At 41.2% G+C, this 26215-nt stretch overlaps 1 protein-coding gene across 3 annotated transcripts; it reads left to right on the forward strand.

Moving 5' to 3' along the window:
- Nucleotides 1–180: 180 nt before the first annotated feature.
- dnm3a (dynamin 3a) lies at nucleotides 181–26126 on the forward strand. 3 transcript variants are annotated; one of them, XM_077535539.1, is made up of 22 exons: nucleotides 181–329; nucleotides 752–1038; nucleotides 3772–3845; nucleotides 4202–4351; nucleotides 4963–5166; nucleotides 6378–6476; nucleotides 6850–7010; nucleotides 7080–7222; nucleotides 7914–8049; nucleotides 8543–8610; nucleotides 8681–8819; nucleotides 8890–8976; nucleotides 9075–9145; nucleotides 9219–9279; nucleotides 10365–10391; nucleotides 11813–11917; nucleotides 17103–17212; nucleotides 20564–20675; nucleotides 22027–22188; nucleotides 23436–23653; nucleotides 23725–23838; nucleotides 25837–26126. In XM_077535539.1, exons 2-22 carry the CDS (start codon nucleotides 902–904, stop codon nucleotides 25868–25870), a joined length of 2412 nt encoding a protein of 803 aa, XP_077391665.1. In that variant the 5' UTR covers nucleotides 181–329; nucleotides 752–901; the 3' UTR covers nucleotides 25871–26126. The 3 variants fall into 3 exon arrangements, with proteins under 3 accessions (XP_077391665.1, XP_077391667.1, XP_077391666.1); XM_077535541.1 differs by lacking the exon at nucleotides 23725–23838; XM_077535540.1 differs by lacking the exon at nucleotides 10365–10391.
- The last annotated feature ends 89 nt before the right edge of the window (nucleotides 26127–26215 follow it).

The raw sequence follows: 26215 nt of genomic DNA on the forward strand, positions 1-26215 counted from the left end.
CTTGGAATGAGGAAGCGTTATTTACAGTAGAGAGGAATTGCACCCCCCACCCCCTCATGTTTAATTCGATCATTTCAGTTCCCTATGTTGGAGAAGGAACGGGAGTTCACACACATTCACAAATATAAATGTTTGTTTACCTGACGGGCCTTTTTTTTTTTTTTTTTTTTACAAATGAAGTTGTCTGGCGCGCATGCGCAGACTTTCCGCGCCCGTTAGCTGTCAAAAAGTTGGGTGTTTTTTTTTGTTTTTCCTCTCCTTCTCCTCTTTCAAGCTAACCGTGGAGCCCACTCAGCATCGCGGCTAACTTCCTAAATGTCTACACGCAGGTAAGAAAAAAGTGAAACCGTGTGAGAAGTGAGCTGGGGGTCAACAAAATAAGCCGAAAGAGTGTTCTTTAACGGTTGCTTGTTCGCCTGAAATCTGGACGCAGCTCTCGTGAACTAACAAGTTAGCAAACACGCCCCTAACCTAAGCCACTTTTGAAGTTTTTCTTCTACAAGTCGTATAAATGTAAGTGTCCACTCGTTGTAAATTGGTCAAGAAAACGGAGAATTTGGTTGCGCCGTTGCTAGGGGCAACAGCGGGATGGGTCGTCGCGTGAGTGTCATTGAACGTAGCACTGGGAGGCTCTTGAACGCATCATGTGACGATAATAGCATTCATGTGCCACAACGTATCAATTTCTGTCGTCTTTGTGTCTTTATGGTATGTAAAGTGTTGATTTTGAGTGTCTCTTTATCACCTTTAGCACCAACTTGCTGTTGATACGCGGCGGGGCAGCCCTCTTAAAAGTTGAGGGGGAGTTCAGGGGGGCGTTCCGGGGCTCGGAAATTCCGACTTCACAGCAACACCACTACCTCCCCTTCTTCCTCCACCACCACCATCGTCGCCGTGCAGCATGATCTCGATGATCAATCGCCTCCAGGACGCCCTGGGCACCGCGGGTCTGAGCTACAACCTCCTTCTGCCGCAGATTGCAGTGGTGGGGGGCCAGAGCTCCGGGAAGAGCTCGGTGCTGGAGAACTTTGTGGGCAGGTAAGTTCCACTAAATGTTTTAACTGATTAGATCACTTGGGAATTCTTTTGCATCTTGAACAATGAGGGGATTTTCACTCTCTATCCACTGTACAATCTGAGCAATATGACATTAAATGCATTTTAGCATAATCACCAATAGCAGTGCTGCATTGCATGAAAGTGGGAAATTAGATTCTACCAGTTGTGACTCCAAAGTGTTTCCAAGAATGTAAACGCTAAAAGATGGCTAATAGTGATAAATTGTTTTTGGTTTTGTTCCTCAAAACAAATTTTGACCCTCAGGAAAAAAAAAAAGATTTATTTATATAAATAAAAGAATATCTTATAAGCATTTCATACATTCACCAAATAACTTCATGCAAAGATATAGTGGCACATCTTCACAAACTAATCACATTGTTATTGTGCAGTTACTTTGAATAACTTTATTAATCTACTGAGTAATATTAGAGCTGTCAAAATTAATCAATAAATCCACAAGTAATTGATTATCAAATTAATCGATAACTTTTTTTTTATAAACGAGTAATCACTTGGGAGCCATTTTTTTTATTTAAAATGGTCCAAATCCTCTGATGAAAAAAAAGACTGATTATCTTCTGTGTTTAATCAAAGACATTTGCAAACATCTGTTTTACTTTGGAAAACAATGATGGAATCAGTACAACATATCAATCCACCTTAAAAAAATACTATATGAATACGAAGTACAAAATAAACACCATTCACTGGTTAATTCATCAGTCATCAGGGGGAAATGATGCTTTTGTAATACATTTGAATGCAAAATTAAAATGGATCAGATCAATCGATTGAACAATCGATAGACGAATCGATTCTAAAAATATTTGCACTAATTACGGTAATATAAATATATTTTTATAATCTTGCAAAGTGTGTTTTGTCATTCAAGTTATGTCTTCATTTGGGGTGGCCGTTGTCAAGTGATGTTGGAAACAAGCAACTCTGCCAAGTCGGGCTACATAATTTTTTTTTAAGCAAATAAAAAATACTGTCCAGTCCAGCTCCTTTTGCATACAAACATTCATTCAAGGCACAAAGCAGCAAACCAGCATTAAGTGGAAGAACTCAATTTGTGCACGTTTTCACAGAAGTCACCTCACTTATGGTAAAAGTTTTTCAATATAATTTGTTTGCCATGTATGTTTTTCAAAGTCCCCAAATTAATAAGTCGACTCACTCAACTATTTAACACAGAAAGTGTCACGTTCACACCACTTTGTTTGCTGCACCTTCTGTCTGCAAAGCGCGCGTATCGTGGGTGCGCCCGTCTGTAAAGCTGCTTGTCGAAGCCACCGTATACATTTCTAATTAAGATTGGATATGTCCATGTTTTTGGTGGGCACAAATTTAGTACTTAAACGGTTTCTGTGATGAAACAGAAATGGCTGTTTGTGTACTTTTGAGATTGGTGATCTAAGTTAATCATGACTGGTTCTTCTTGCATTTGGTGCATGTGTATATATTCTGCTTCCAATTTTACCCAAAAGACACCATTTCCTTGACCTAATTTGGTCTTGCTGGTGAAAAAAAAAATCAGTTCTTCCCGCATTACAAACACACACGTTATGTTTATTGAAGGCACATTTTTCTATAGTTGAGACAATGAGACTGTGTTGATGCTTGTTTATGTATCATGTGACTGGCTGCCGACTAATCTAAGCAGGTGTACCCTGCCTCTCACCTGAAGTCACCTGTGATGGACTCTAGACATGCTGGTTTAATTAATCTAGGTTTGATTGTGAGTGTTAATGCTTTTGTTTATACTGTGCGTGTCCTGTGATTGGCTGGTGACCAGTCCAGGATGTCCTCCACTTCTCGCATAATCACCCGTGACCCTAATGAGGGCAAGTGTGATAGAAAATGGTTGGATGGCTAATTTTCCAAAGGAAATGCTAACATAAATAGCATGTAATGTAGCGGAAAAACAATAATCCTTATTAATAGAATGAACAAACAACACAGGGAGGAGTATTTTTATTTCATTCTAGTTTTATCTGATAGTAGTTAACTTGTTTTTATACTGGCAGTTTTGAATATTGAAATTTGACTCAAAACATTGCTTGTAATGTGAAAGATTTTATGACTTTGACTGTTTGAGCCTGGAACAAATTGAAATGATTTCCTATGGGAAACGTTGTTTAAAGTCGTCACAGAATGGATTGTGGTCCACTGTATTCCCCAGTGGGACAAAATGAACACACATTTTTGTGCTACAGCGTGATAAGACCCAAAGTAAAGTCCAAGTGAGATAGTGACATGCAATGTGACAAGAGTTCATTTAATTATTTCCCAAAAAAAAGCATGCTGCCTTGTGACTCGGTAAGCTTCAAGAAGTCTCAAGATTTTTTATTTTTTTCCAGACAATGTAGCTCGGTGATGAGGAGACCAGTTGAAATCCCTGCAGTCAGATTAGGAATTGTTTCAAAGTAACGCCTTGAAGGCCTTTTTGTACTCGCCTTCCTGATTGTGGCATTGATATGTTTCAGTCCCTTTGTCTGACTGGTATGTTTTGACACCCCCAATTCGGGCTCTCTGCCAGCGGTGTGAGCAGGATGCGGTGAAAACAAACTTCCCAAATCAAGATTTACATGGGAAATAGGATATATATATTTTTAAACGTGTTCCAGACAAATATGTGTGACTGCCTTGGCGTCAGTATGAGTTTCCTTCTCCTTTTCAGTGTGTATGTTTTATTTCCTCTGACAGGGACTTCCTTCCCCGCGGTACTGGAATTGTCACTCGCAGACCTTTGGTCCTGCAGCTGCATCACTGCGAATATGGTGAGCGAGACTTCTGATGATCCGACGTGTGAATGTTGACTGTTGTGTTCATCCGCGCCCTCTCGGAGCCGCCACTAGATGGAGTAAAAGAGGAAAAAAACAGTCAATTTTTGAGGCTGGGTGCAGGATTCCTTAGATTTTGACAGTACAGGAAGTTCTGTTGCTTGGGTGATGATGCAATCCCGATTGCCCCATGAAGACAATAGAAGTAGGGATCGTATTTTCACTCACGGAGGCAGCACTTCACCACAAAGTTGGAGTTGCACTTTCTTAATCAGATTAAATTAGATGCACCTCATCTATGTAAATTGTTTATTATTATCCGATGTTTATACTGTTCTTTCCTGTCTCTCTAGAGTACGGGGAATTTTTGCACTGCAGCGGGAAGAGGTTCTCAGATTTTGATGAGATCCGCCAAGAAATCGAGGCAGAAACCCGCAGGCTCACGGGAAACAACAAAGGCATCTCTCCCATCCCTATTAACCTGCGCATTTTCTCTCCCAACGGTAATCTCACCTCATGCTCTCATCGTCATCGTTACGCATCCACTCCAAGCACGTCACCTGTCGTGTGCAGCAAGGTTATTTTAGTTCACTAAAATTCCAAAAACAATTTCATTAATGTAATAAAAACGAAACTGCTTTTTCAAAAACAAAAACTGAGACTACATTTTATGTTTACAAAACTAACTAAAACTATAATTATATTTAAAAAAGTCCTTCGTTTTAGTCTTTGGTAATTATTTTAATGCATGACTATTTGGGGATGATTTTAAATGTGATTTTAAGTAGATTCATTTTGATACTAACCGGAATAAGGACGTTTGAAAGTGTGTCACACAGACGTGACCTCATCTAGCAGCAGCCAATAGAAAAGCACCTTCAGATGACGTCGCTCCCATGGTGTTTTTTAAAAACTGCGCACAAATAATACACATGTTTTAAAACTAAAACTAATACTGAAACTAACTAAAACTAAGCATTTATTAAATAACTAAAACTAATAAAAACTAACAGAGCCACCCTGAAAAGTGAATTAAAACTAACTAAATAAAAAAAAAAAAGAAACAAAACTCAAAATGAAATTAAAAACTAACTATAATAACCCTTGTGTGTAGTTCTCAACTTGACCCTCGTGGACTTGCCGGGCATCACCAAGGTTCCCGTGGGCGACCAGCCTCCAGACATCGAGTACCAGGTCCGAGACATGATCATGCAGTACATCTCCAAGGAGAACTGCCTCATCCTGGCCGTGACGCCCGCCAACATGGACCTGGCCAACTCGGATGCACTCAAACTGGCCAAAGATGTCGACCCGCAGGGTGAGTTCGGAGCCTGCCACACTTTCCAATTTGATCCCTTATTGCATAAATGCAGTGCAAATGTGGGTTGTGACATTTTAACACATTCACTGCCAGCCCAGCAAAAATGCATTATTTGACATCTTTTTCCGTCAATGGCAGTCAATGAGTTAAGATGAGATGTAACCAAAATTGACGGATTTTTAAGCAAAAATTGCCTTAAAAAAAGAAAAAGGGAAAAAAGGATGCTGCAATATAATCACAAAATATATTGGCACATTGTGTTTAAAACATTCACTGCCAGCCCAGCAAAAATGCATTATTTGACGTCTTTTTTCGTCAATGGCAGTCAATGAGTTAAAGGTAAAATATAGCTGAAATAGTCTTAAATGACTATGCAGACCCATGTACATGGCACATGACCAAACAACTTCACTGAACAGTCAAGTCTGCGTTACTCAGCGGAATGCTATTCTGCACATAGTCAATGTCAAGTGAAGTCAACTTTATTTATATAACCCTTCATCACAAAATGGCTTGAGGGTAAGGAAAAACCCCATATGGGAAAAACAGAAGAAAGCTTTCTGAAGGGACCACAGATAGTCGGAATCCCCCTTCCAGGATGACAAGGCTGCAATGGATGCCGAGTGGGCAACATTTAACACATAATCTGGCGCTATTCGGTGTTAAACTGGTGTTAAACTGGTGTTAAACCTCACTAGTCTAAACGGGACGTTCTGATTAATATTACATTTATGGAATATGAGTTATATAGCAAAATCCAGCCGATTTTATCCATCTCAGGGGCCGGCCATATTGCCACTTGCTTCGGGATGGTGGCCCATCTCTGTTACCATAATTGAATGCAGCTCTGCTTACCTGTTGACTTTGTAATAATGATTCAGACAGTGCTTGCTCACAGGCATACTTAGAAATAAGCTTATGCTTCTTCCTGCCAGCCCTTTTTCTTTTCGGTTATTATATGTTAAAATTGTACGATGAAATGTTTGATTGTCACAATGCTGTCCGAAAGGAAAAATGAACAAATAAATCAAATATCAAAGATTGACTTTGTTGTTTAAATTAACGCTTGATGGCTGGGCTGATACTCCCAACTATTTGTATACAAGCCATTAAAAAGTCAATTTTCCATTATAATGATCCCTTTAAAATCTTAATTGGCACCGTAAAATCTGTATAATTGACTTTTTTCCCCTCCCACTCTATGGTAGGTCTGCGCACGATAGGTGTGATCACCATGCTGGACCTAATGGATAAAGGAACAGATGCTCGGGAAATACTAGAGAATAGATTGCTTCCACTGAGAAGAGGTGAGTCATCGTGTGTGTGTGTGATGAGGTAAGGATTTACAGTGAAGCAATACCAGGTGTGGGGGCTACTTCGTACCTCTTCCAAAAATGCTTTAGTGCATTATCCACAGAAAGAAAAAAAAAAAAGCCCCTGAAGGCAGCAGCAGAGAGCTGCGGCTTTAGTCATGGGGACTCATGTTGTAACATCTGCAATGGAATGCACACAAAGTGGAACATTTGGACTTTTCTGAAAGTCAAATAAAACTTGGGAGTTAAAACCATCACGTCACCGTAGATAACAGCACGGCTTTTTTTTACGGCCTTCTCCAAATGTTCAAAATTTGCCTGATTGGAATAACGGTGGTACATTCTGTTTTTTTTTTCCCCTCTCCAGGTTATATTGGACTAGTGAACCGCAGTCAAAAGGACATCGATGGGAAAAAGGATATTAAAACAGCCTTGCAAGCGGAGAAGAAGTTCTTCCTGTCCCACCCAGCTTACAGGCACATGTGTGACAAAATGGGCACGCCGTATTTACAGAAGTCCCTCAACCAGGTCCGACTGCGCAGACAAGTCAAGCAAAGTCACGTTGTGCCAATTTTTACTCGGTTTATTTGTTTGCAGCAATTAACAAACCACATCCGGGAAAGTCTTCCTGCTCTCTACAGTCACCTGCAGTGCCAACTTGTGTCCATCAATAAAGAAGTTGACGCGTACAAAGTATTTAATCCAGATGACCCCATCAGCAGGACCAAGACCCTCATCAAGTCAGTCACTGAAAAATGTATCCCCGCTAGCCCTTAAAAGTGTTAATAATTGGCCTGTTAAGAGTTTATTATGTGAATACTTTATACCAAAACTCTTCACCTTGCAATGCCAAAGTGCAATGGCAATTGCCTGTCTGAAAATCCCATTCTGGTTGACACTTGTGTAAAGTAAAACCTTTGCGCTGTTGAATTTAACTGAACGAATGTTGTAGTCAGGTTAGCGCTCTTGCACTCTAAGCAGCAGGTCCCCAGTTCGCCACCCCCTCAGGGTTATTTTTCCCTTCTTTTTCATCTCTCTCTTTCCCTCTCCTCCACAACAATTTCTTGCGGCAAGGAGCCGCCTTTGTTTCAAATGTTTATTGAAGAATTGATGGCTTGCGCGACCATTCAGAGGAGTGCTTGAACGCAGTGCTCCAGCAGCAGACGAGAGGGGGCGGGACAACCACACGGAGAGAGGCGGGGTTTTACTGAACCGGGCGTTTTACTTCCACATTAGAAAAATAACCAACAAAACACCTATTTCATAAAAAATGACATCGCCATGGTGTCAAAGGTAAGATTGAATCATTATATGCCTTTAGCTACCTGTGGAAGGGCTTAAAATACCGTCATCTAACCCCTTTAAAGGTTACTGTATTATGTTTTTTATTTTGGTGGCTTCTGGTGTCTTGTCATTTGTTTCTATTTCCAGGCTTGTGCAGCAACTGGGTGGCGATTTTGAGAAGTTGATCGAGGGCTCGGCCGACGAGGTTAACACTGTACATCTGTCGGGAGGTGCGAGGATCAACCAGATCTTCCACGAGCGCTTCCCCTATCAACTGCACAAAGTTCGTGTACCTTTTTTTGTAGTGTTTTGTGGGACTCAACAAGGTTCTTGATGAGAGTAGAAATTTTGAAGAAGAGCCTGAAGAATTGAACCTACCATTTTTAGGGAAAAAGTATCCTAGATGGGCACTGAATTGCAAAGCTTTTTTTTTTGTGTTCCCATTTCATGTGGGTGGAGCATGGTTTCAAAGGTAAGACAGACATTTGTATTTGAAATGCTCATTTTGGGTAATTTCCAGGCTCGTACCTTGATGAACCAGGACTAGGATCTTCACACAATGAGCACCAATGAGCTTTTTTGCCTATACTATATCATCGAATGTGGTTTCAAATTTAGGTCATTTTGTGGATTCCCGGACAATTAGGGAAAAAAGCAAGACTGGTTTCTCATAACAGGATGCACCAAAAAGTCTCAATGATGCAGTATTTGATGCACTAGTAAAACTAATGTCCAAGGATCAGTTTTTCATGTATGTTGCGTCTGTTGCGTTTCAGATGAAGTGTGACGAAAGGAAGCTGCGGATGGAGATCGCATATGCCATCAGGAACATTCACGGCGTCAGGTGGTTTCATGTTTGACATTTACTGTTAACAAAATGATGATGTGGTGTAACTTTCTTCGTGCACCTGCAGGACGGGCCTTTTCACCCCCGACATGGCATTTCAGGCCATTGTAAAGAAGCAGATCTCCAAACTAAAAATTCCGTGTTTCGGTTTTGTCGACATGGTCTGCAAGGAGCTGGTTTCCACCATATACGAGTGCTTTAATAAGGTACGACTCGACAGAGCCATACGTCACTGTCGTCGTGTGCCTTCACTAAAGCGACCTCTTCTCCCTAAAGCTCAGTTCTTTTCCCAAGCTGCGAGAAGAAACGGAGAGGCTTGTCACCGCCGAAATCCGAGAACAAGAGAGCATATGCCGAGATCAGGTCAGTCACGCACATTCAGACGGGCGCATTTGTTTCTCATTACCCGATCGCTCGACTTTCTGTTTTCCTTCCACTTCACTTATGTTTCCTCTTCCCAGATCGCTCTGCTCATTGACATGCAGCTTGCGTACATTAATACCAAACATGAAGACTTCATTGGCTTCACTCAGTGAGTAGACCTCAGAGATGTGCTTTCAAACAATATTTGTTTTTTGTTTTTTTAATACATTTTTGTTTATCAGTGCTCAGTCTCAGTGCCACCGTAGCGATATCAAGATGGTCGCCGGCAGTGGAGTACAGCAGGTGAGAGTTAAGGCTTGACTGCCTGCTATAATTACGTTGATTCTACCCTGTTCATCGCGGAAGTTATGTTGCAGACATACACTGGAAGAAAAAAAAAAAGTCTGTTGTATTTACATTAAAAAAGAATGGACACATATGTCTTCCAGTGCACCTAGAATAAATGAAAATCCGCCATAGAGAGACCATATAAAATATTTTATTTGTTTACAACTTAAAATTTTCCATCCCACATGCTTTACATCTACATATAAACTTGGGGGGAAAAACTTGTATAAGTATTTGAACAAAAAATAAAATAATTCAAGTATAAAATACATAATATTTATGAGAATCAGAGTTAGAAAGTTGTTGAATAATTTAAGCCTCTCCCATATGCTGTAATCATATTAAAACTTTATTTAAAGACCTGTAAAGTAAATTCAGAGAATTGGTTCTAATGTACATTTTTGAAAATAAATTATTCAAAGACTGATAACTATGATGAACTAATGCTCATTTGTGGCGACAGAGCTTTGAACTATTTTTCACTATTTCAGATTTCCTGTTTATTTGAGAGTTGCTAAAACGGAGCCTTTAGAGCGCCTTGTTGTCAGCCGTGAGTGCACGCTCGTCACACTGAGAAAGGTGAAATAGTGAGAAAAGATTATTATTTTTTTTTAATACACATTGTAAATGTTTTTCAGCCTACTGGTAATTCACTTTTTTCAAGATGTTTAACAGAAAAACTGTGGTATAGGTGAACCCAGATTTAGTGGGGAACATACACGTTCACAAGTTTTTCCAACATCGTTCTTGTCTTTCTGACAGACACAAATGAGTCATAGTCATGTGCCTCCAAAGCCGTACATGAATGTGAAACTGAGCATTTTACTCAAGTGTTTCCAATGATGATTTGTTCTTGGCCGCTGCAGTCAAACCAAAGAACCTTTGGCCGAATCAAATTGTCACGGGCGTCTTTCATGACGCTGTCACCTTTTGTAAAAAGTTGTAATCAGCATCCCTGGCCCAAAATGTTGAAAAGAACCAGAAACAGTTGGATTCCATCTTCATTCGTTGTGTTTTTTTTTTTCCCCCCGCATCTCCAGGGTGTGGCCCCTCCCTCAAGACTAATAGTAGGATACCAATCTCTTTAAGCCTCTGCTGGACATATGTGTGCACAGGATTCTGGGTCGGCATGACGGTTGCACACTGATAAACATTGCTGCTTCATTAATCGTGTGTTTTTGTCGTCTAGTGTACGTGCGCTGCTAATGTCAACTTTTCTTCCCCACTTTCGTTACCCATTCTTTATTCCTTTTATTCATCACAAGTATTTCTTTCCGTCTCCTCCTGCCTGTCCTGACCTCCTGATGGACAGCGCTCTTTGTGTTTAGCGCCGCAATCTCCTGGGACGTGTCTGATCTGCTCCGTGACCCGCTATGTTACTTGATCTCCCCATCAATTTTCACAACTTTTGCTCTATGTTCACCAAACTGGGTCCTTCTTTACCACCTCATTCGCCAGGGGTCCTCACTATACAAACCCAAGCCTATTTGAATGCTTCTCGTGTGCAACTTTTTTGAGTGTTTGTTCTTCAACATAAATTTATAGGGGACATTGTGGAAAATTAGCTTTTAATTGGCTTGTGTAGAAAGATTTGGGTCTCCGCAGTGCATGCCCAAAATCTTCTCAACCAAGTAAAATCTTATATTATCTGCCTATTTCCTAAAATGTGTTTGTGAGGAGACATGGGCCAATAACGGGTTTGACGATTTATCGTGTTTCAGGGTTTCAATAACCGCTAATACTGTCTGTCACCGGTAATTGGCTCTTCTTGCTGAGTTGCGTAAACGAGCCATTTTGAAGTTAATTACCTTCAATTAACTTTCTTCTCATTCTACAGCAAGCGCACGAGTTGTGAGTTGTGTTCCTTAAAATAAATAAATGTATATGTGTAGGTGCAAACGTTTCCCCAAGGACAACATGAGTAACTGGGATCTATTCTAAAAATAGCTCACCAGTGATGGGACACTGCGACTTGCTAAGAAGAATTAAAACACAAGAAAGAATGTCAATGTTTATTTATAATGCGGATGTCCACGCCGTGGCAAAAATTACAAGTTATCTTAAAAAAAAAAAAACTATGCTAATAAACCAAATGTTCAAGAAAAGCTTCAAATTTACACCTCTTTTGCACCTTTTCGGCGTTTTCGACAAAATTGCACTCATGATAAGGGGTTAAACTTAGCATGGTACACGTTTTTTAATGTACTAAATATTCTATAATTTGTTTAAAAATGAAATAGTGTTGAATGAAAAAAAAGCTGTTTTTATTTACCCAAATATTTTTAAAAAGGACATTTTAGAGATATAATTTTGATACTGTGACACCGCGATATTTTTGCTCGCGGTTACCATACCGTCAAAATCTAATATCGGCCCATGCCTTTATGTGAGCGACCCCTGGTTTAATCTATAAACCCGTTCTCCACTAGTATAGCGTTATCCTCAATCTTTCACTGTCTAAATGCTTGACCTATGGTCTCTGTTGCAGGTCATACGGAAAGGATGGCTCACCGTCAACAACGTCAGCATCATCGCCAAGGACTACTGGTTCATTCTCACCACCGAGAGCCTGTCCTGGTTCAAGGACAACGAGGTGAGCCCTTCAAGTTTTGACGTTACAAAGAAAACAGCACATTTGAGAATCAGGCTTTATTTCGAAGAACTCAGCTCGAAACACACGTGCAATGGGGATGCCGAGAGATAACTGAAGCGGCGGAGAAGGGGGAGCGCGGCGGTCGGGAAACGGTATTTGGACCGAAGCGGGCGCTCCTGGTGTCAGTGGGGCTGCCATCTGTCTGCCTGTCTGTGCCTGCTGTACAGGAGCAGAAGGTCTGCACAGCAAGTGTAGACAGGCAGACACACCACAACAGTCTGGTCAGCGGCTGACGTCATGGGGAGATGGGCAGGAAGTGAGGTCAGAGCTGATGAATGTCGGGGTGGGGAAATCATCGAAAGCAAAAAAAAAAAAAAAAAGACAACTTAAATGCAAAATATGGAACTCACAAATGATCATAATATCACAGGCACTAGCAAAAAGAGCATCATTGACCTGTGTGAGCCGCTACGTAACCCCGCCGCCCCCCAATTCCATTGCATTGGTCTTGCCTTCCATTCACTCTTCCCCTCGCTCCCCCTCTTCTTCCTCCTCTGGGATTTCAGGCATTTGGAACGGCTCACTTTGACACAGCTGGAGTTGCCCCAATCCAAACAAAGACCAGCAAACACACACATGCGCACACACACAGAAGACAGACTTGTATATACAGTATACAGTACACACGCAGAGCCTGATATAAACACGCTGGCATGCAAATGGCGCAGAAAAATATACACTCGTTTCGACGCACACATGGTCACTTTTCAGATCAACACGGCGCGTTCCCAGACGAAGCAGCCCCAGGCATGCTTTATTTGACTTTATGGCTTTCACACAAGCCGTGATGGCATCACTGTGGCATCCCCGGGAAGGATTTACCCTGGTTTAAGCGTGTGTGACATTTGAACGCTTTTTGATTGCGCAACTCCGCTCTATGATATGACAATCCCAAATGTGTGTGCGCGTGCACATGCAAGCCAATCGCCTGCTTCCTCTCTCGCAGTTCCTACTCGCACATTCCCGCCCACACTACGTCCACAGACATTTTTCCTCGACTCTCGCCGCCTTTTTTCTTTCTTTACCTCCCTTTTTCCTCCTCTCCCCCTCTATATTTTCTGTCTCCCCCACTCTTTCTCTGTGGTTGGCAGTCTCTCTGGGACTATGCGCATTCCTGGCTGGAAAATTTGAAGCTTTGTCCAAACGCCAGCTTCCAAGATCTTCTTGCCCAGAGAAATCCCACATGGCTGTTTCTACATCGCAGACGCACCGCCCCCCCGCCGCGACTGCCCTCGCACTCAACAAACACCCACTTTTCCACCTTCTCCATCCCTTGATTTGTAGCAGGCCCGCACGTTCCACGCCTTTTTTCCTGGATTACAAACACGCAATCCCGTCTCCGAGTTCTTATCACCGCGGTGCACTGAGCTGATATACATTCCTTCACTCCTGCCTCAGCCGTCCCGTGGGCCTCCTGAGTATAAACAGACTGCTAACTAATGCACACGCTTAATCTACACGCCTCACTATGTGTGTGGGTGAGGCCTGTTCGCTGTCTCGCATCCTTTAGATGCTGCTTCAGGCTGATCTTATGACACCTCACACCGCCAGATTTAAGAGCAAAAAGTATGTCTGCAAACACATGCACTCTTTACGTAGCCATGCACGAACACTCAATATGGGACACCTGAAGCAACCGACAGCCAATCAAAACTTTTCCTGCAAACACATCAAAATGTACTTTGTAAAGTTGGCGTAAGTGCAAAAGAAAAAAACAACAACAAATTTCCCCTCTCTGAAGCCTTTCCATGCACAGTCTAACCAATGTGCAGACTACTGTACACCACCAAAATCCTGAACAGGTAGTCTGAACACTGGGATGACCGAGCAGGAGCCGTCGTCCCTCTTCCCGCGCTGCCAAAAACTTTCCGTCCATCTTATCCCGTCTCGGCGAGCCGGCTCTCGATTGTCCGTTTGTCTGTCATTCACTCCTCGGGGTGTCTCTCCTCAATTTAGCGTAGCCGGCCTCCTCCCGGGATAGTATCCAGTTCTCGACGTGGCACTTTTGACTCATTGGGAGTCCTGCCTGTTAAGCTCGGGAAGGCATAAGGAAATGGAGAGGAGAGAGAGTTAGGGAGGAAGCCCGCGGCCATATATGGCTTGACGGGGATCAACTTCGGGATGGTCGGCATTCTCTCCCCGCTTTTCCAGCTTCGGCTCTCAAGTGCTCCTCAAAACCCTTTTCCGCATCTCCTCCCCGCGAAATTAACCTCTCTCTATCCTTCCTCTTCCTCATCTCTACTTTCTGCCTCTGGAGCACCCTATACTCCATCCAGTCTCCTCCCCCCTCCCGTCTAAAACGATCCCAGATGTTGCTGTACCAGCGCCAATCGCTTTCTGTCATTTTTTTTCCCTCTCCCTCGGCCTCTGTTACAGGAAGTGGGCCCCTTTTGGGGAGAAAAAAGGAAAGAGTCGACGGAGGAAGAGAGTCGTAGGGTTCAGGGGAGCACTGGGAGGGAGAGGGAAGTCCAAAATGTTCTACCAGTGCATCTTTAAAACGAGAAAAAAAAAATGCAGATGCACGCACACCTGCGTAGCCATTGAAGGAAGACATTAAACGTAGCGCAATTCAAGGAAGTGTTTGCGTTGCGTGTTAATCACACGTCCTCCAGCTTGCATCCAAGACTACCTCATCAACAGCTGTACCTTCTACCACAGCGGCCTTTTGGAAGCCCCCCTCTTAAAAGTTAAGGGGGGGGTGGGCTTCATTCTTGGAGAAATGTTGCGCGTTGGAGCCCGAAATCTGAGTAATGGCTTTCACATGTGGAACCAGCGTCTTTTTTTTTTTTCTCTCTCGTTCTTGTTCGCTGCCAGCTTGGGCTCTTGTGTTCCTTGCCTTCCACACAGTCTGCTTCTCAGAATGCTCCTCCATTATTAGCCTTTTTCGCACAAGAGATTCCGCGCAATTGCAGCAGCAGAGCTGGAACAGCAAATCAGTCCTTTTGCATAGAAGCTGCAATTGCGTGCACTTTCACAATAATAATAACAATAATTGAAAGGCCCACAGAATATTGTGTTCTTTTGCTATAAAAACATGGAACCGACCAAAAGAAAGATTAGAAAGAGTCTCTTCTTTCATCAGGAAAAAAAAAGTATATTTCTATCTGTTTCTGTTTTGCAGCAATTAGCATTAGAACATAGCTAAGTTTCATCATTATTCACACATCTGCTTAGAATTGTGGGGGAAATCAGCTTGTTTTCAGCATGCCCCTGGTTGATCTCTTATACTCTGCTGCTACTTGCTGGCTGGTTTTGTAATTACTACCATTGCTTCACCCATTTTTTGCAGTTGAGAGGCTGCATTAAAGCCAAAAAAACACAAACAAACAAACAACAACTTAAAAATACATCTTGGGACACTTAAAACATTTAAAATAGACCATATTTATACATTTTTGGGAGTTAAGTAACACAATTTTTCAAACACATTGTTCGTTCCCCTCACACATTCGTGATTCACTATTTGCAAATCCATTTAGTATTTACAGATTTTTGGGCGGAACCTATCATCCTTTATTTGTTTAAAAAAATAAAAATCACCTATTATTTAGTTCAGGCCAAAACCATGTCTAATGTAAAACTATTGCTTTGGCGCCATCTCGTGGTCTTCGTGTCAGGTGTCACTATGTTTAACTGGGAGGACGGGCTTCATTTAATCAGGCCATAGCCTTGTCTAATAAAAAAAAAAAGTGCTTCGCCGCCATTCCTGTGGCTTTTAGGCAATTATAAACAGAGTTACAACTTAACAATATCAAAGCGACTTGAATAAAGTTAAAGCTTATTTACTATTCTTGCAAGAAGAAACAACAACCATGCAAAAGCATTTTAATCAGTGGTTGTTCAAAGACTACTTTTCTGCACTTCTCTGTATAGCAGTGTAAATCACGTCTTGCTATCTTCGCTGGTAAACATGGACTGTACTCAATCTGACTACCATTGTTTTCTCTTATCTCACGGAGATGACTTCTTCATCCTCTAAATTTAATCAAACAGGAACTCCCCCCGCCTCACATTACAAACACACTGTCTAACCAATCACTCATCAGACATATGTGAGCTGCAAAATTACGAGTGTGCAAAAATCAGTCTATATAGTGAATAGTTTTTCACATATCGGGACTTTTAATGTCCCCATCTCATCTGTTATTTTTTTTTAGCATTCTTGATGGAGGACCAAAACTTCCAAAATTAAAAATGAATACATGACTAAATAAATAAATTAATACATGATTAAAAGTGAAAATAAAAATGTATGTAAAAAAAAAAATATAATTCAAAAATTATATTAATATATATATATATATATATATATATATATATATATATATATATATATATATATATATATATATATATATTAATATATATATATATATATATATATATATATATATATATATATATTAATATAATTTTTGAATTATATTTTTTATATCCATTTTTATTTTGACGTATTTATTGTATTTATTTATTTATTTAGTCATTTATTGATTTTGAATTTTGGCAGTTTTGGTCCTCCATGTTACACTGCTATCAGTTTGCTTCATTTATTGCATTACATTTGGCTCTAAGTCACCAACCGGTCACTTAATAAATGATGCAGTGGGCCACATAGGCCCACATGCTTCTACCCAGCTATGTCTGCCATCTAGTGGTGAATGGTTATATTACAACTTCAAACTATACAATTGGAATAGGGGCTGGGCCACCGAAAACTGAAAATCTGCATATAATTGATGCAATACTCTAAGACCTTTAAAAAAAAAAATGTTTAGGAAGATGATGTAACCGCTGTCATTCGCTTTTATGAAGTATTAGATTCCTGAAAAGTAATGACTGTGTGGATGTGAGGATTACACCCCACAGCGACGGTATGATTGTATCAGCCTCCTCTTCTGCAGTCTCACTCACCTCTACACAAGTTCCTCCATATGGTTGGATACTTTCTCCTTTTAGACGCAGCCTGAAAAATGTTTAGTACCAAACATGTGACTGTGCTAGGCCCAAGAGTGCCAAAAAACAAAAAAACACCTGTGTCATATTTTACTGCGCATACCGCTGTCAAGTTTTATCTTACCCATTTTTTTTGTGTGTGTTTGTTTTTGCTCCTACTGCTTTCTTCCAGGAGACTGAAAAGAGGTACATGCTCCCTCTGGACAACCTCAAGGTCCGGGATGTAGAGAGGGGCTTCATGTCCAGCAAATTTGCCTTCGCCCTCTTCAATTCAGAGTCAAGGTCTGTGTGCGTCTAATGAGTGTGTGTGTTTGTGTTTGAGTAAGCGACACGAGGTAGTTTTGCGTCCTCGTCACCTGCTCGCTGGAGTTTTCTGCGGCCTTTCGTCAAGTGTGCGGAAACGGAGACGATGCCCTTCCTGTGACCTTGCCTGTCCCTGCCGAGAGGATATCCATTTGGTGCCGGCGGTGGTGGCGGGTGTGGTTTAGTTGTTGCGGCGTATACGCCAGACTGCAGAGCGCACGGATACGTTGCCTTAAAGTGTGTGAAACAGATGGAGAGAACAGAAGAGGAGTTGGGGGGGGGGGGGGTGTAATCGGAGCTGATTGGATCAGCGCATATGTGCTGTGTTTATTATACTGCTGTATTCGCACGCGCACGCACAACCTGCGTTCATGCGCAAGCGCGTGGAGCGCAGCATACCGACGGCAGGCTCATTAAGCAACTAATCAAAGCCAGAGCGCTTGGATCAGAGATGAGGCGGCTCTCGTTTGGAAAGAATTGCTCGACCTCACCGCAGAGAAAGAGGAGAACGAGAAAAAGGGGTTGAGGGGAGGACGAAAGCGTATCAACGGCATCGGCCAGGAATGTGTCAAAAGCTGTCCTCTGCATCCAACCCCCTTAACCAACACCAACATCTCCCCCCCTCCTCCTTTTCCTGTGCTTCTTCTCCTTTCGTATTTTCACTCATCTGAAAAATGTCTTGAAATCGAAAGCAGACGCGTTTTAGAGCAGGAATTCCTTCACAGAAGATGGGAGTCGGGATGTGTGATAAATCTGCATTGGGGAACACTTTTACTACACTGTGCATGTGTCTTGATTGTGGAGTAGACCAGCAGTAGGGACACTTTTACATCAGGGGCCGTTTTATAAACATGCGAAACTGATTTTTAATGAAAGTTGCAAGCAGTGATGAACAGTGGAAATCGGCCGACGTGATAACGTTTAAAGAGGAAGTCAACCTTTTAACAATTCTCGACAATAATAACTTCTATCTAGTCTAAACATGATATTCTGATTAATATTACATTTGTGGAATATGAGTTATGCAGCAAAATCCAGCCATTTGTAATCCATCTCAGTGGGCGGCCATTTTGCCACTTGCTGTCGACTGAAGATGACCTCACAGTTACTCAGGGCTCAGGCAAAAACCAATCACAGATCACCTGTTTTCTGAAGCTGAACTGTGATTGGTTGTTACCTGTGACCTGAGCAACATTGATGTCATCTTCAGTCGACAGCAAATGACAAAATGGCTGCCCCATGAGGTGGATAAAAACAGCTGGATTTTGCCTCTTAACCAGAATACTGTATTTAGAGTAGTGGGGCTGCATAGAACATATTATTGTTGAGAATTTTTGGGGGGTGTTTGACTTCGCCTTCAAGGATGGAAACGGATTTTTAGACTTAGCAGAATGGCGTCAAAGTTTGATGATCATTTCGAGAGGTCAGAAGGTTGGAAAATGAGCTCCAGACACCATTTTCACAGATTGACATGAAATTGGTTGATAGCTTAGCATAGCAAGACACACAAAAACGGTCTTGTGGACCCATGCCCGAAATGGATTAGGAGGCCATTTTGATTTGAAGCAGCCATGTTGGATGAATTCCATGGTTCGTACGGCGATCATTTCTTGTCAAGTTAGGGGGTGAAAATAGCACATTTTACCAATTGAAACAAAACTAGGAGGACAAAAAAAAAAAAGTCTCTGACCCATGCCTGAAATGGATCAAAATGTGATCAGCGTTTAGAGGATCGTGAAAAAGGGGACACAAGGGCCCGTTCATCGCTTAATTTGTGTTTCGAGTTACATGACGAACTAACTACATGATATGCTCTGGTGGGCATGCAGAAGGTTCTTCGGCCCTGTTGTAGAGTAATAGCGTTCGAGTACTGTCATTGTTGGCCTGCTGCCCTGACTGCTCGCCACCACACCCTGACTGATTAGCCTCACCCAATGTAGCGCCGGCCTATTTGTTGATCTCTTCTCATAGCTCTCCTTTTCTCTCTTTTTGCTCAGCATTGCAGTTGTCTCACACACACGCACGCACACGCGCTTACAGATTTCACATATTTGAGGTTGTGAGTGTGAGGCGGGAACAGCGAGAGGATGGAAGAAACAACCGAGCGATTAAAGAAAAATGTCTTACAGATGGGACGCAGATTGCTCTTTTTTTTTTTTCCCCCTGGTTGAGAGGATTGCGCAGCCAAAGCACATAGATGATGTGGAAGCAAGGACATGAAATGCAAACAAAAGAGGAAAGGATACAAAGTACAGTAGATGAGTTACAGCAGGAGATTGTCAGTAACTGCTGAGACGTTTGACTTTGGATCCCGCCTACTTTGAATCCGGTATCCTTCCATATCAGGATTCCTATAATGTTGCAATCGTCCCCCGGGTGCACGTAAGAAAGCGCTGCGGTCACAGTGGACCCAGGCCAAACTTCATGGAGTCCTGGCACGCTGCAGGGATTGTAAATTATAACTTTGTAGTTCACTAATTATATTATAATTACATAAATATCTGTGGTGCCAAAGAAGCTGCATCCTTTTTTACTGCTTTCTGAATAGCTGCCAATGAATATGGTTACATGTGCTGTGTAAAATTGCCTCCTTGTAACACAATATGGACTTTGGTGGTATTTTATGTACACCATATGGACAATTTAATATTGGGACTTACTTACACATAAGGAATGTAATTCGATTATGTGCAATATTCTCGAGCGTGCCTGTGGGTAGAAAACTAAAAGTAAAACTATTCAACTTTAATTGAAAAATATTGAATTTGTGAAACTCTTCTTTGTGGTGTGTGTGTCTGTTATTATTATACTGCCCCCATGTGGCCAATACGCACACACCAAAAGGAGCAACATGTCTAGGACTTGTAGTAAAAAAAAAAAATAAATGTTTACAGTTATGAGAAAACTTTTGTTTTTATAAAATATAATTGGCCAAGGAAAAAAACACTATTTTTATTGGAATTTTTGGGATGCCGGAACAGATTAATGGGATTTCCATTCATATAGTTGTGAAAGCTGATTTGCAATATACATTTCGTTCTTTCCTCTTTATCGTCATGGGTACCCTTCTGTGATGGCACCACAATACTTCATAAAAAAATCCACATAAAGAACAAACCATATCAGTGGAGTGAATTGAAGTGAATGAACATGATTTAAAAATGTTTAATCAAGGGTATGTAGGGGAAAAAAGCAACGTTTTTAACCTGGATTTAAAAGCATTTGAGGGCATGTGTTTTCCACGGAATTTTGGTTGACCTTTTGAGGCGTTGTGTGTTCTATTGCATTGTATATTTTTTTTCCTGAGTGTACGATATGATTTACTTGAAGGAACGTGTACAAGGACTACAAGTTCCTGGAGCTGGTCTGCAACTCTCAGGAGGAGCTGGACATCTGGAAGTCCTCTCTGCTCCGGGCTGGCGTCTACCCTGAGGAGGTCACGGTGAGTACCGGTAGACTGACCCCTCTGTAGAACCCCGTTGTGAGACCCACCCCTGCCCCCCTTTTCCCTCCCACCGTCTAGCGGCTACTACCTGCGCTCACCATGCTTGTCACACACGTTTGATTTTTTTCAAAAAAGCAGATGGCCCAGGTCCTTCATAGATTAAAAAAAGATAGAAGTCAAAATGTGATGTAAAATTGTTCATGTTAATTGTAAAATCAGAATTCACATCCATTATATATTTAATTTACCAGTTATTTGTCTAAAAAAACAACAACATGTAAAACAAACAAATGACATGTAAAATGTTTATTTTGTTACTTACAATAAAGCAATAAATATTTAATTTTATAACTTACTACAATGAAATACATTTTAATCAATTTCCAGGAAATGACTGACAAATTAATGTCCCCAAATCATGATGGGCCAGGGGATTTTTAGATGGGGTAAAAAAATAAAAAAGGGCAAATTACTAATGTGATATAGTTGATTTTGAATCATTAAAAAAAAAAAATCATTTTTTTCTACATGTATTTAATTCATATTATTGTTTTATTATTTATAATAAATAGATAAAACGATGATTTCAGTATATAACTGGAGAAAAAAAACTGAATAAATGCATTTTAATTAGTCACTTCAGGAATAAACTGACAATTTAATCTACTGATGTAAAAAAAGGACAATTAAACAATTTTTTTAATGAGCTAAACGACTTCAAAAATAAATTTAAATCAATTTTAGGAAAAAAAAATGTTGCAACAAATATTACAGTACTCTTAATAAGTCTGGTCATTTGTAGATGAGGTAAAAAAAAAATCTAAACATGTGTACAATGTTCATTTGATTTTATTAAATTGCTAAATTAAAAAAAAAACCTAACAGATGAATAAATACATTTGAATGACTCAAATTTAAGTAAAAAAAAAACAAAAACTGGCAAATGCCTGCATCAAATCTTGTGGGAGTCTTGATAATGTAAAAATGTTGTGTGTTGTGCCACATGTGTCCCGCAGGCCATCATTTTCCCACCCCTGCTGCTGTAACCCTTTTTACACCCCTTCTTCTCATGTGCGAGTCCCCCCACCCCTCACATCTCGCTCTGTCGTTGGCTCCTCGGCGCAACATTCTTGGCCCGTGATGTCACTGCAATGCGTGTGTGTTCCAGTCTGGTTCTAATCAGCAGATCCCCGTCTCTTCACCCCCCTTTTTTTTTTTTCTTCTTCTTCCTCCTGCCCACTCCCCCGCGTACCTCCCCTCCATTTTGCGCTATGAGTCCCAGCTAATGGCGTTCGAGTCCCTCTCGTAACTGAAAGCACTCTCTGATGGTTTTGTGTGCGTCACCAAGGGGGAGGCGCAGGGCAACGGGCCGTCCGAGAACTTCACCGACCCCCAGCTGGAGCGCCAAGTGGAGACCATCCGCAACCTGGTGGACTCCTACATGGGCATCATTCATAAGACTGTCAAGGACTTGATGCCCAAGGCCATCATGCATCTGATGATCAACAGCGTATGCTAAACACTTTTTTTTTTTTTGTGCTATTTTCATAAGAACTCACTTGACTCGGATGACATATGTGCTTTTAGCAGTTGAGTCGCCATTTTAGAAATAAGCGTGGAACTCAGTCATCCATTTTGTGTAGCTCTTGTCCTCATTAGGATAGCTGGTGTCTATCCTAGCTGAATCTTGGCGAGAAGCGTGACACCCTGGACTGGTCGGTGGCCAGATTATAATATGTATTTTAGATTAAATATAAATAAAATAAACAAAAATAAGCATTCACACTCGGGCTGAACACTTTAGAAAAATAATGTAATTTTTTTTCCTTTAACATTGCGATTTAATATGCAATTTTTTTTGTCAAGGTTCTCTTCCCATATATTTTTATTTGCACTAGCAATAAATGAATGTGTATTACAATAAACACTATCAGATTTATTTATATTTATGCTAAAATAGACATATAAACAGTTCAATTATCAACTTTAATTAGTTATTAACTAAACCCTTTGACATGCAGTCTTTTCAGCATTAACTACGCCAACCAAAAAAAGTGTGGTGTAAAGTCAGAAAGTCATAAATCACATTACAGCAATAATAAAAAGAAATCTCTGATTTTATTACTTGAGCTTTTCGATGTCATTTTTTACAATGTAGTGTAATAATAAACATGGGCATTTTTTTTTCTAACTGAAAATTCTTGAAATGTCTATAAAAGTATTACTTTGGTGCCATCTAGTGGAATCTTAGTGCTAATCACCATTTTTAGACTGAGGATGAGCTTCATTTTGAATGGCCATAGCTTTGTCTAATCGAAAAAAAGTGCTTTGCAGCCATCTTGTGGCATCTTTAGGCAATTAGAATCTTTTTTTCCTCAATTACTCACAGGATTTTGCTATCCATGGCAAGACTCGATGTCCTTGCGCCAACAAATATCTAATGTTCACTGTGTCGTTTATAGTGGCAATATGTTGACGGTGAAGCAGATTTTAGAGATTTATATTTCTTCTGGGATAAATTGTTTCAAATTCCGCACAATTATGAGGTTGACCAGTGTACTGGAATGCATTGTCTTCACCCTTAGTGGTTCCACTCCATTGAATTATTTTCCAGTGGCTCAAAAAGAGAAAACTGTTATCCCATGTCATATTCTCACCCCCCCTCTTGTAAGAAATGCCATAAAGCCGAATGAAATATCACCTGACAGCATCTATGGTGTTTGACTTGTCGCATCTGTTTATAATCCCTCTGGCAAGGTGAAAGAGTTCGTTAGCTCGGAGCTGCTGGCCCAGCTCTACGCTCTGGGAGACTGCTCGGCGCTGATGGATGAGTCACCCGACCAGCAGCAGCATCGGGAGCAAGTCCTCGGCAAGCACGCCGCCCTGCAGGCCGCGCTCGATATCATCGGCGAGATCTCCACCTCCGGCTACGCCTCACCGTGGGACCCCTCGTACGCCGTCACGCGGCAATTCAGGTGAGGCGCCGGCCCCCCCGAGCTCGTGCAAAGCTCGCAAACGCATCACGACTATCTCCGCCTGAAAGCAGCTCCACGCTCCCTAAAAAGTCAACGAGCGGCGGCAAGTCTCGAACCCGCGGCCGCGCCCCGCCCGTGCCCACCCACGCCAACCAGCGGCTTCCCGCCCCGACTTGCGTGCCCAGGTAGAAGCTGCATGGTTCAGGTTGCACGGCGCTGTTATTCAAGCTGGGCGGGGGTCGGCCGCGCAATGTGTTTCTTATATAGGCGGGCAGAGCGGACCCCTCTGCATGCTTTCTACCTCGGCCAGAAACAACAGGCCCGTCAAGCTGCCCGCCCCCTTTTTCCCCATTTTTCTGCTCGCATGTTTTATTGCCGTCCCCGATTTCCCTCATGCGACGGCCGTTATTTTTCTTCCCTCCCTCCCTCTAATTTCTTTCTCTCAAACATTTCTTCACTCTGGTTCCTCCCCAGCTTCTTGGCCCATCTCTCCCTTTTCTCCCCGCCTCATTTCCTCTGCGCTCTCCAAGGTTCCTTAGGTTCTTTCCCACTCGCAGTCCACCTCTTTTCCTTTCCTTGGTGATTTCTAGCCTACCGTAACCATTCGTCTATAGTTAGAGATGGCAAATGTATGGAAGAGTAGAAGTTGGTAAAATTACTATGGGAAGAGTAGAAGAAACCTTTTGCTCCCAAAAACGTATAAATACCTTCTATTTGAAACGTTTTGTGTTCCAAAGACGTATTTATACGTTTTTTGGTCTTGTTTTGTTTCTTTATGCTAGAGCATGCAGAAAGCTTTGATGCAGCCTCACAACTGCAACGGTTGAAGAAATGGTAATTACACAAACGGCCAGCAGGTGGCAGGAGAGTAAAGGATATCAACCAGGACGATGTGAAAAAAAAAAAGAGCTCAAATACTCACAATTTTAAATAGATTTGTGAAAAATGATGAAATTATCTATATTCTAATGCTAATATATATATATATATATATATATATATATATATATATATTTATATATTGTTGATGAAAGAAGAGTCTTTCATCTTTCTTTTGGTAGGTTCCATGTTTTTATAGCAATATACAACACAATATTCTGTTGGCCTTCCAAAGTCAGTCAAAATCCAGTAAAACAGCCGGGAGTGAATGAGTTTACTAAGTAAAAGTAAAAAAAAAAAAAAAAAGTGTAAAAATAAAAAAAAATATTGTCAAATATATAACAATACCTGTTTTTATAACATGGCACAACTACTACTACAAAAAAAAATAAGTACACACATTTTTCCTTTTTTATTAACTTGCATCTTGCCATACTGAGGGGGGGAAAAAAAAAAGTGTACAATGGACCCCCACTATTCACAGGGGACAGGGACCTGGCAATAGAAAAAAATCTGGTGATGCTGCACAAGCTGCATTCATGGACCATCAACACAACAGGAAATCTCAAACGTGCACGCTACACTAATTACATCTTTTGTTTGTTGTCATCAATCACAGACGTTGGGAAGAAAAAAAAAGTAGCCTATTCAGACAAAGTCAGGAGTCAAAAGTACAGCGATCTGTTTTCAAATGCAGGGAGTGAAATTAAAAATTGGTCAGACGATAAAGTATTTATGTACAGAAACCTGAAAAATGTACTTCGGTTACCCCTGCATAATTCACATCAGGGCGGGTTACGTGGGAAACGAGCTGAAATGAAAATGTGCAACAGTTTGGCAAATAAAACGCTCCTGAAATGCGTGGGTGGGGATCACACTCTCACTCTCCCAATGTTATCTACTATAAATCAATCATTTTCTTCTCCTCACCTCCTCGTTATCATCAATAACTCAGCTTGCTTCTTCATTACGCGTTCAAATGATGAATATGATTGATGGTTTTATATGATCAGGTCCTCCTTTAAGACATTTTCCAAGCTTTATCAGGGATAAGCGTGAAATGTACGAAAACATATATTGCCACAGCATCAATAGAATACAGATGATAAATAACAAAAGGAGGGTTCAAATATACTTACACAATCCAGAAAGCTGTTGATGCATGCTAACTAATCTGTCTTCCACTCACCTCTCCTTACCCTTAAGAACACTTTTTTTTATTTTTTTACTGCTATTTATAACCCACTGCCGCTGTTGAATCTTACTAGACAAAACTAACACTGGTCTGATCTTTCCCTCCCCAGGAGGCCTGCTCCAGCAGCCCCAAACGGCAAATAGGAGGACTCTACCTAACCTCGGTGACCCCCATCCAGCTGTGAGATGTGCGATCCGGCCCGAGAGCCGCCGTCTGCACGCTTCCGCAAGTCGTGAGCCTGTTTTGTACATTCACTCGCGTTGGTTGCTGATTTTTTTTTTCCCTCAAGTGCCTCAACATTGTGTAAATAACAGCTATACTCTCTAAACAGGAGAGAACATAAACACAACAGTATTTTATAACCCTTTCTTTTTAATAAAGAGCTGTTTTATTTTTCAATAGCTTTTGTCTTGAATTTGGAATATCTTAAAGAGAGCCAGGCATGCTTGTTTTGTCTATATGCGTCCTGCTATTGACTAGCAGGCATG

The sequence above is a fragment of the Festucalex cinctus genome, chromosome 10, assembly GCF_051991245.1.
Source record: "Festucalex cinctus isolate MCC-2025b chromosome 10, RoL_Fcin_1.0, whole genome shotgun sequence".
NCBI classification, from domain to species: Eukaryota; Metazoa; Chordata; class Actinopteri; order Syngnathiformes; family Syngnathidae; genus Festucalex; species Festucalex cinctus.

Bases quoted from the DNA above. Each gene is read 5' to 3' on its own strand.
- dnm3a (XM_077535539.1), top strand. From the start codon at position 902: ATGATCTCGATGATCAATCGCCTCCAGGACGCCCTGGGCACCGCGGGT. The intron at 7,011-7,079 runs GTCCGACTGCGC...ATTTGTTTGCAG, and splicing joins TACAGAAGTCCCTCAACCAG to CAATTAACAAACCACATCCG. The intron at 20,676-22,026 runs GTGAGTACCGGT...TGCGTCACCAAG, and splicing joins TCTACCCTGAGGAGGTCACG to GGGGAGGCGCAGGGCAACGG.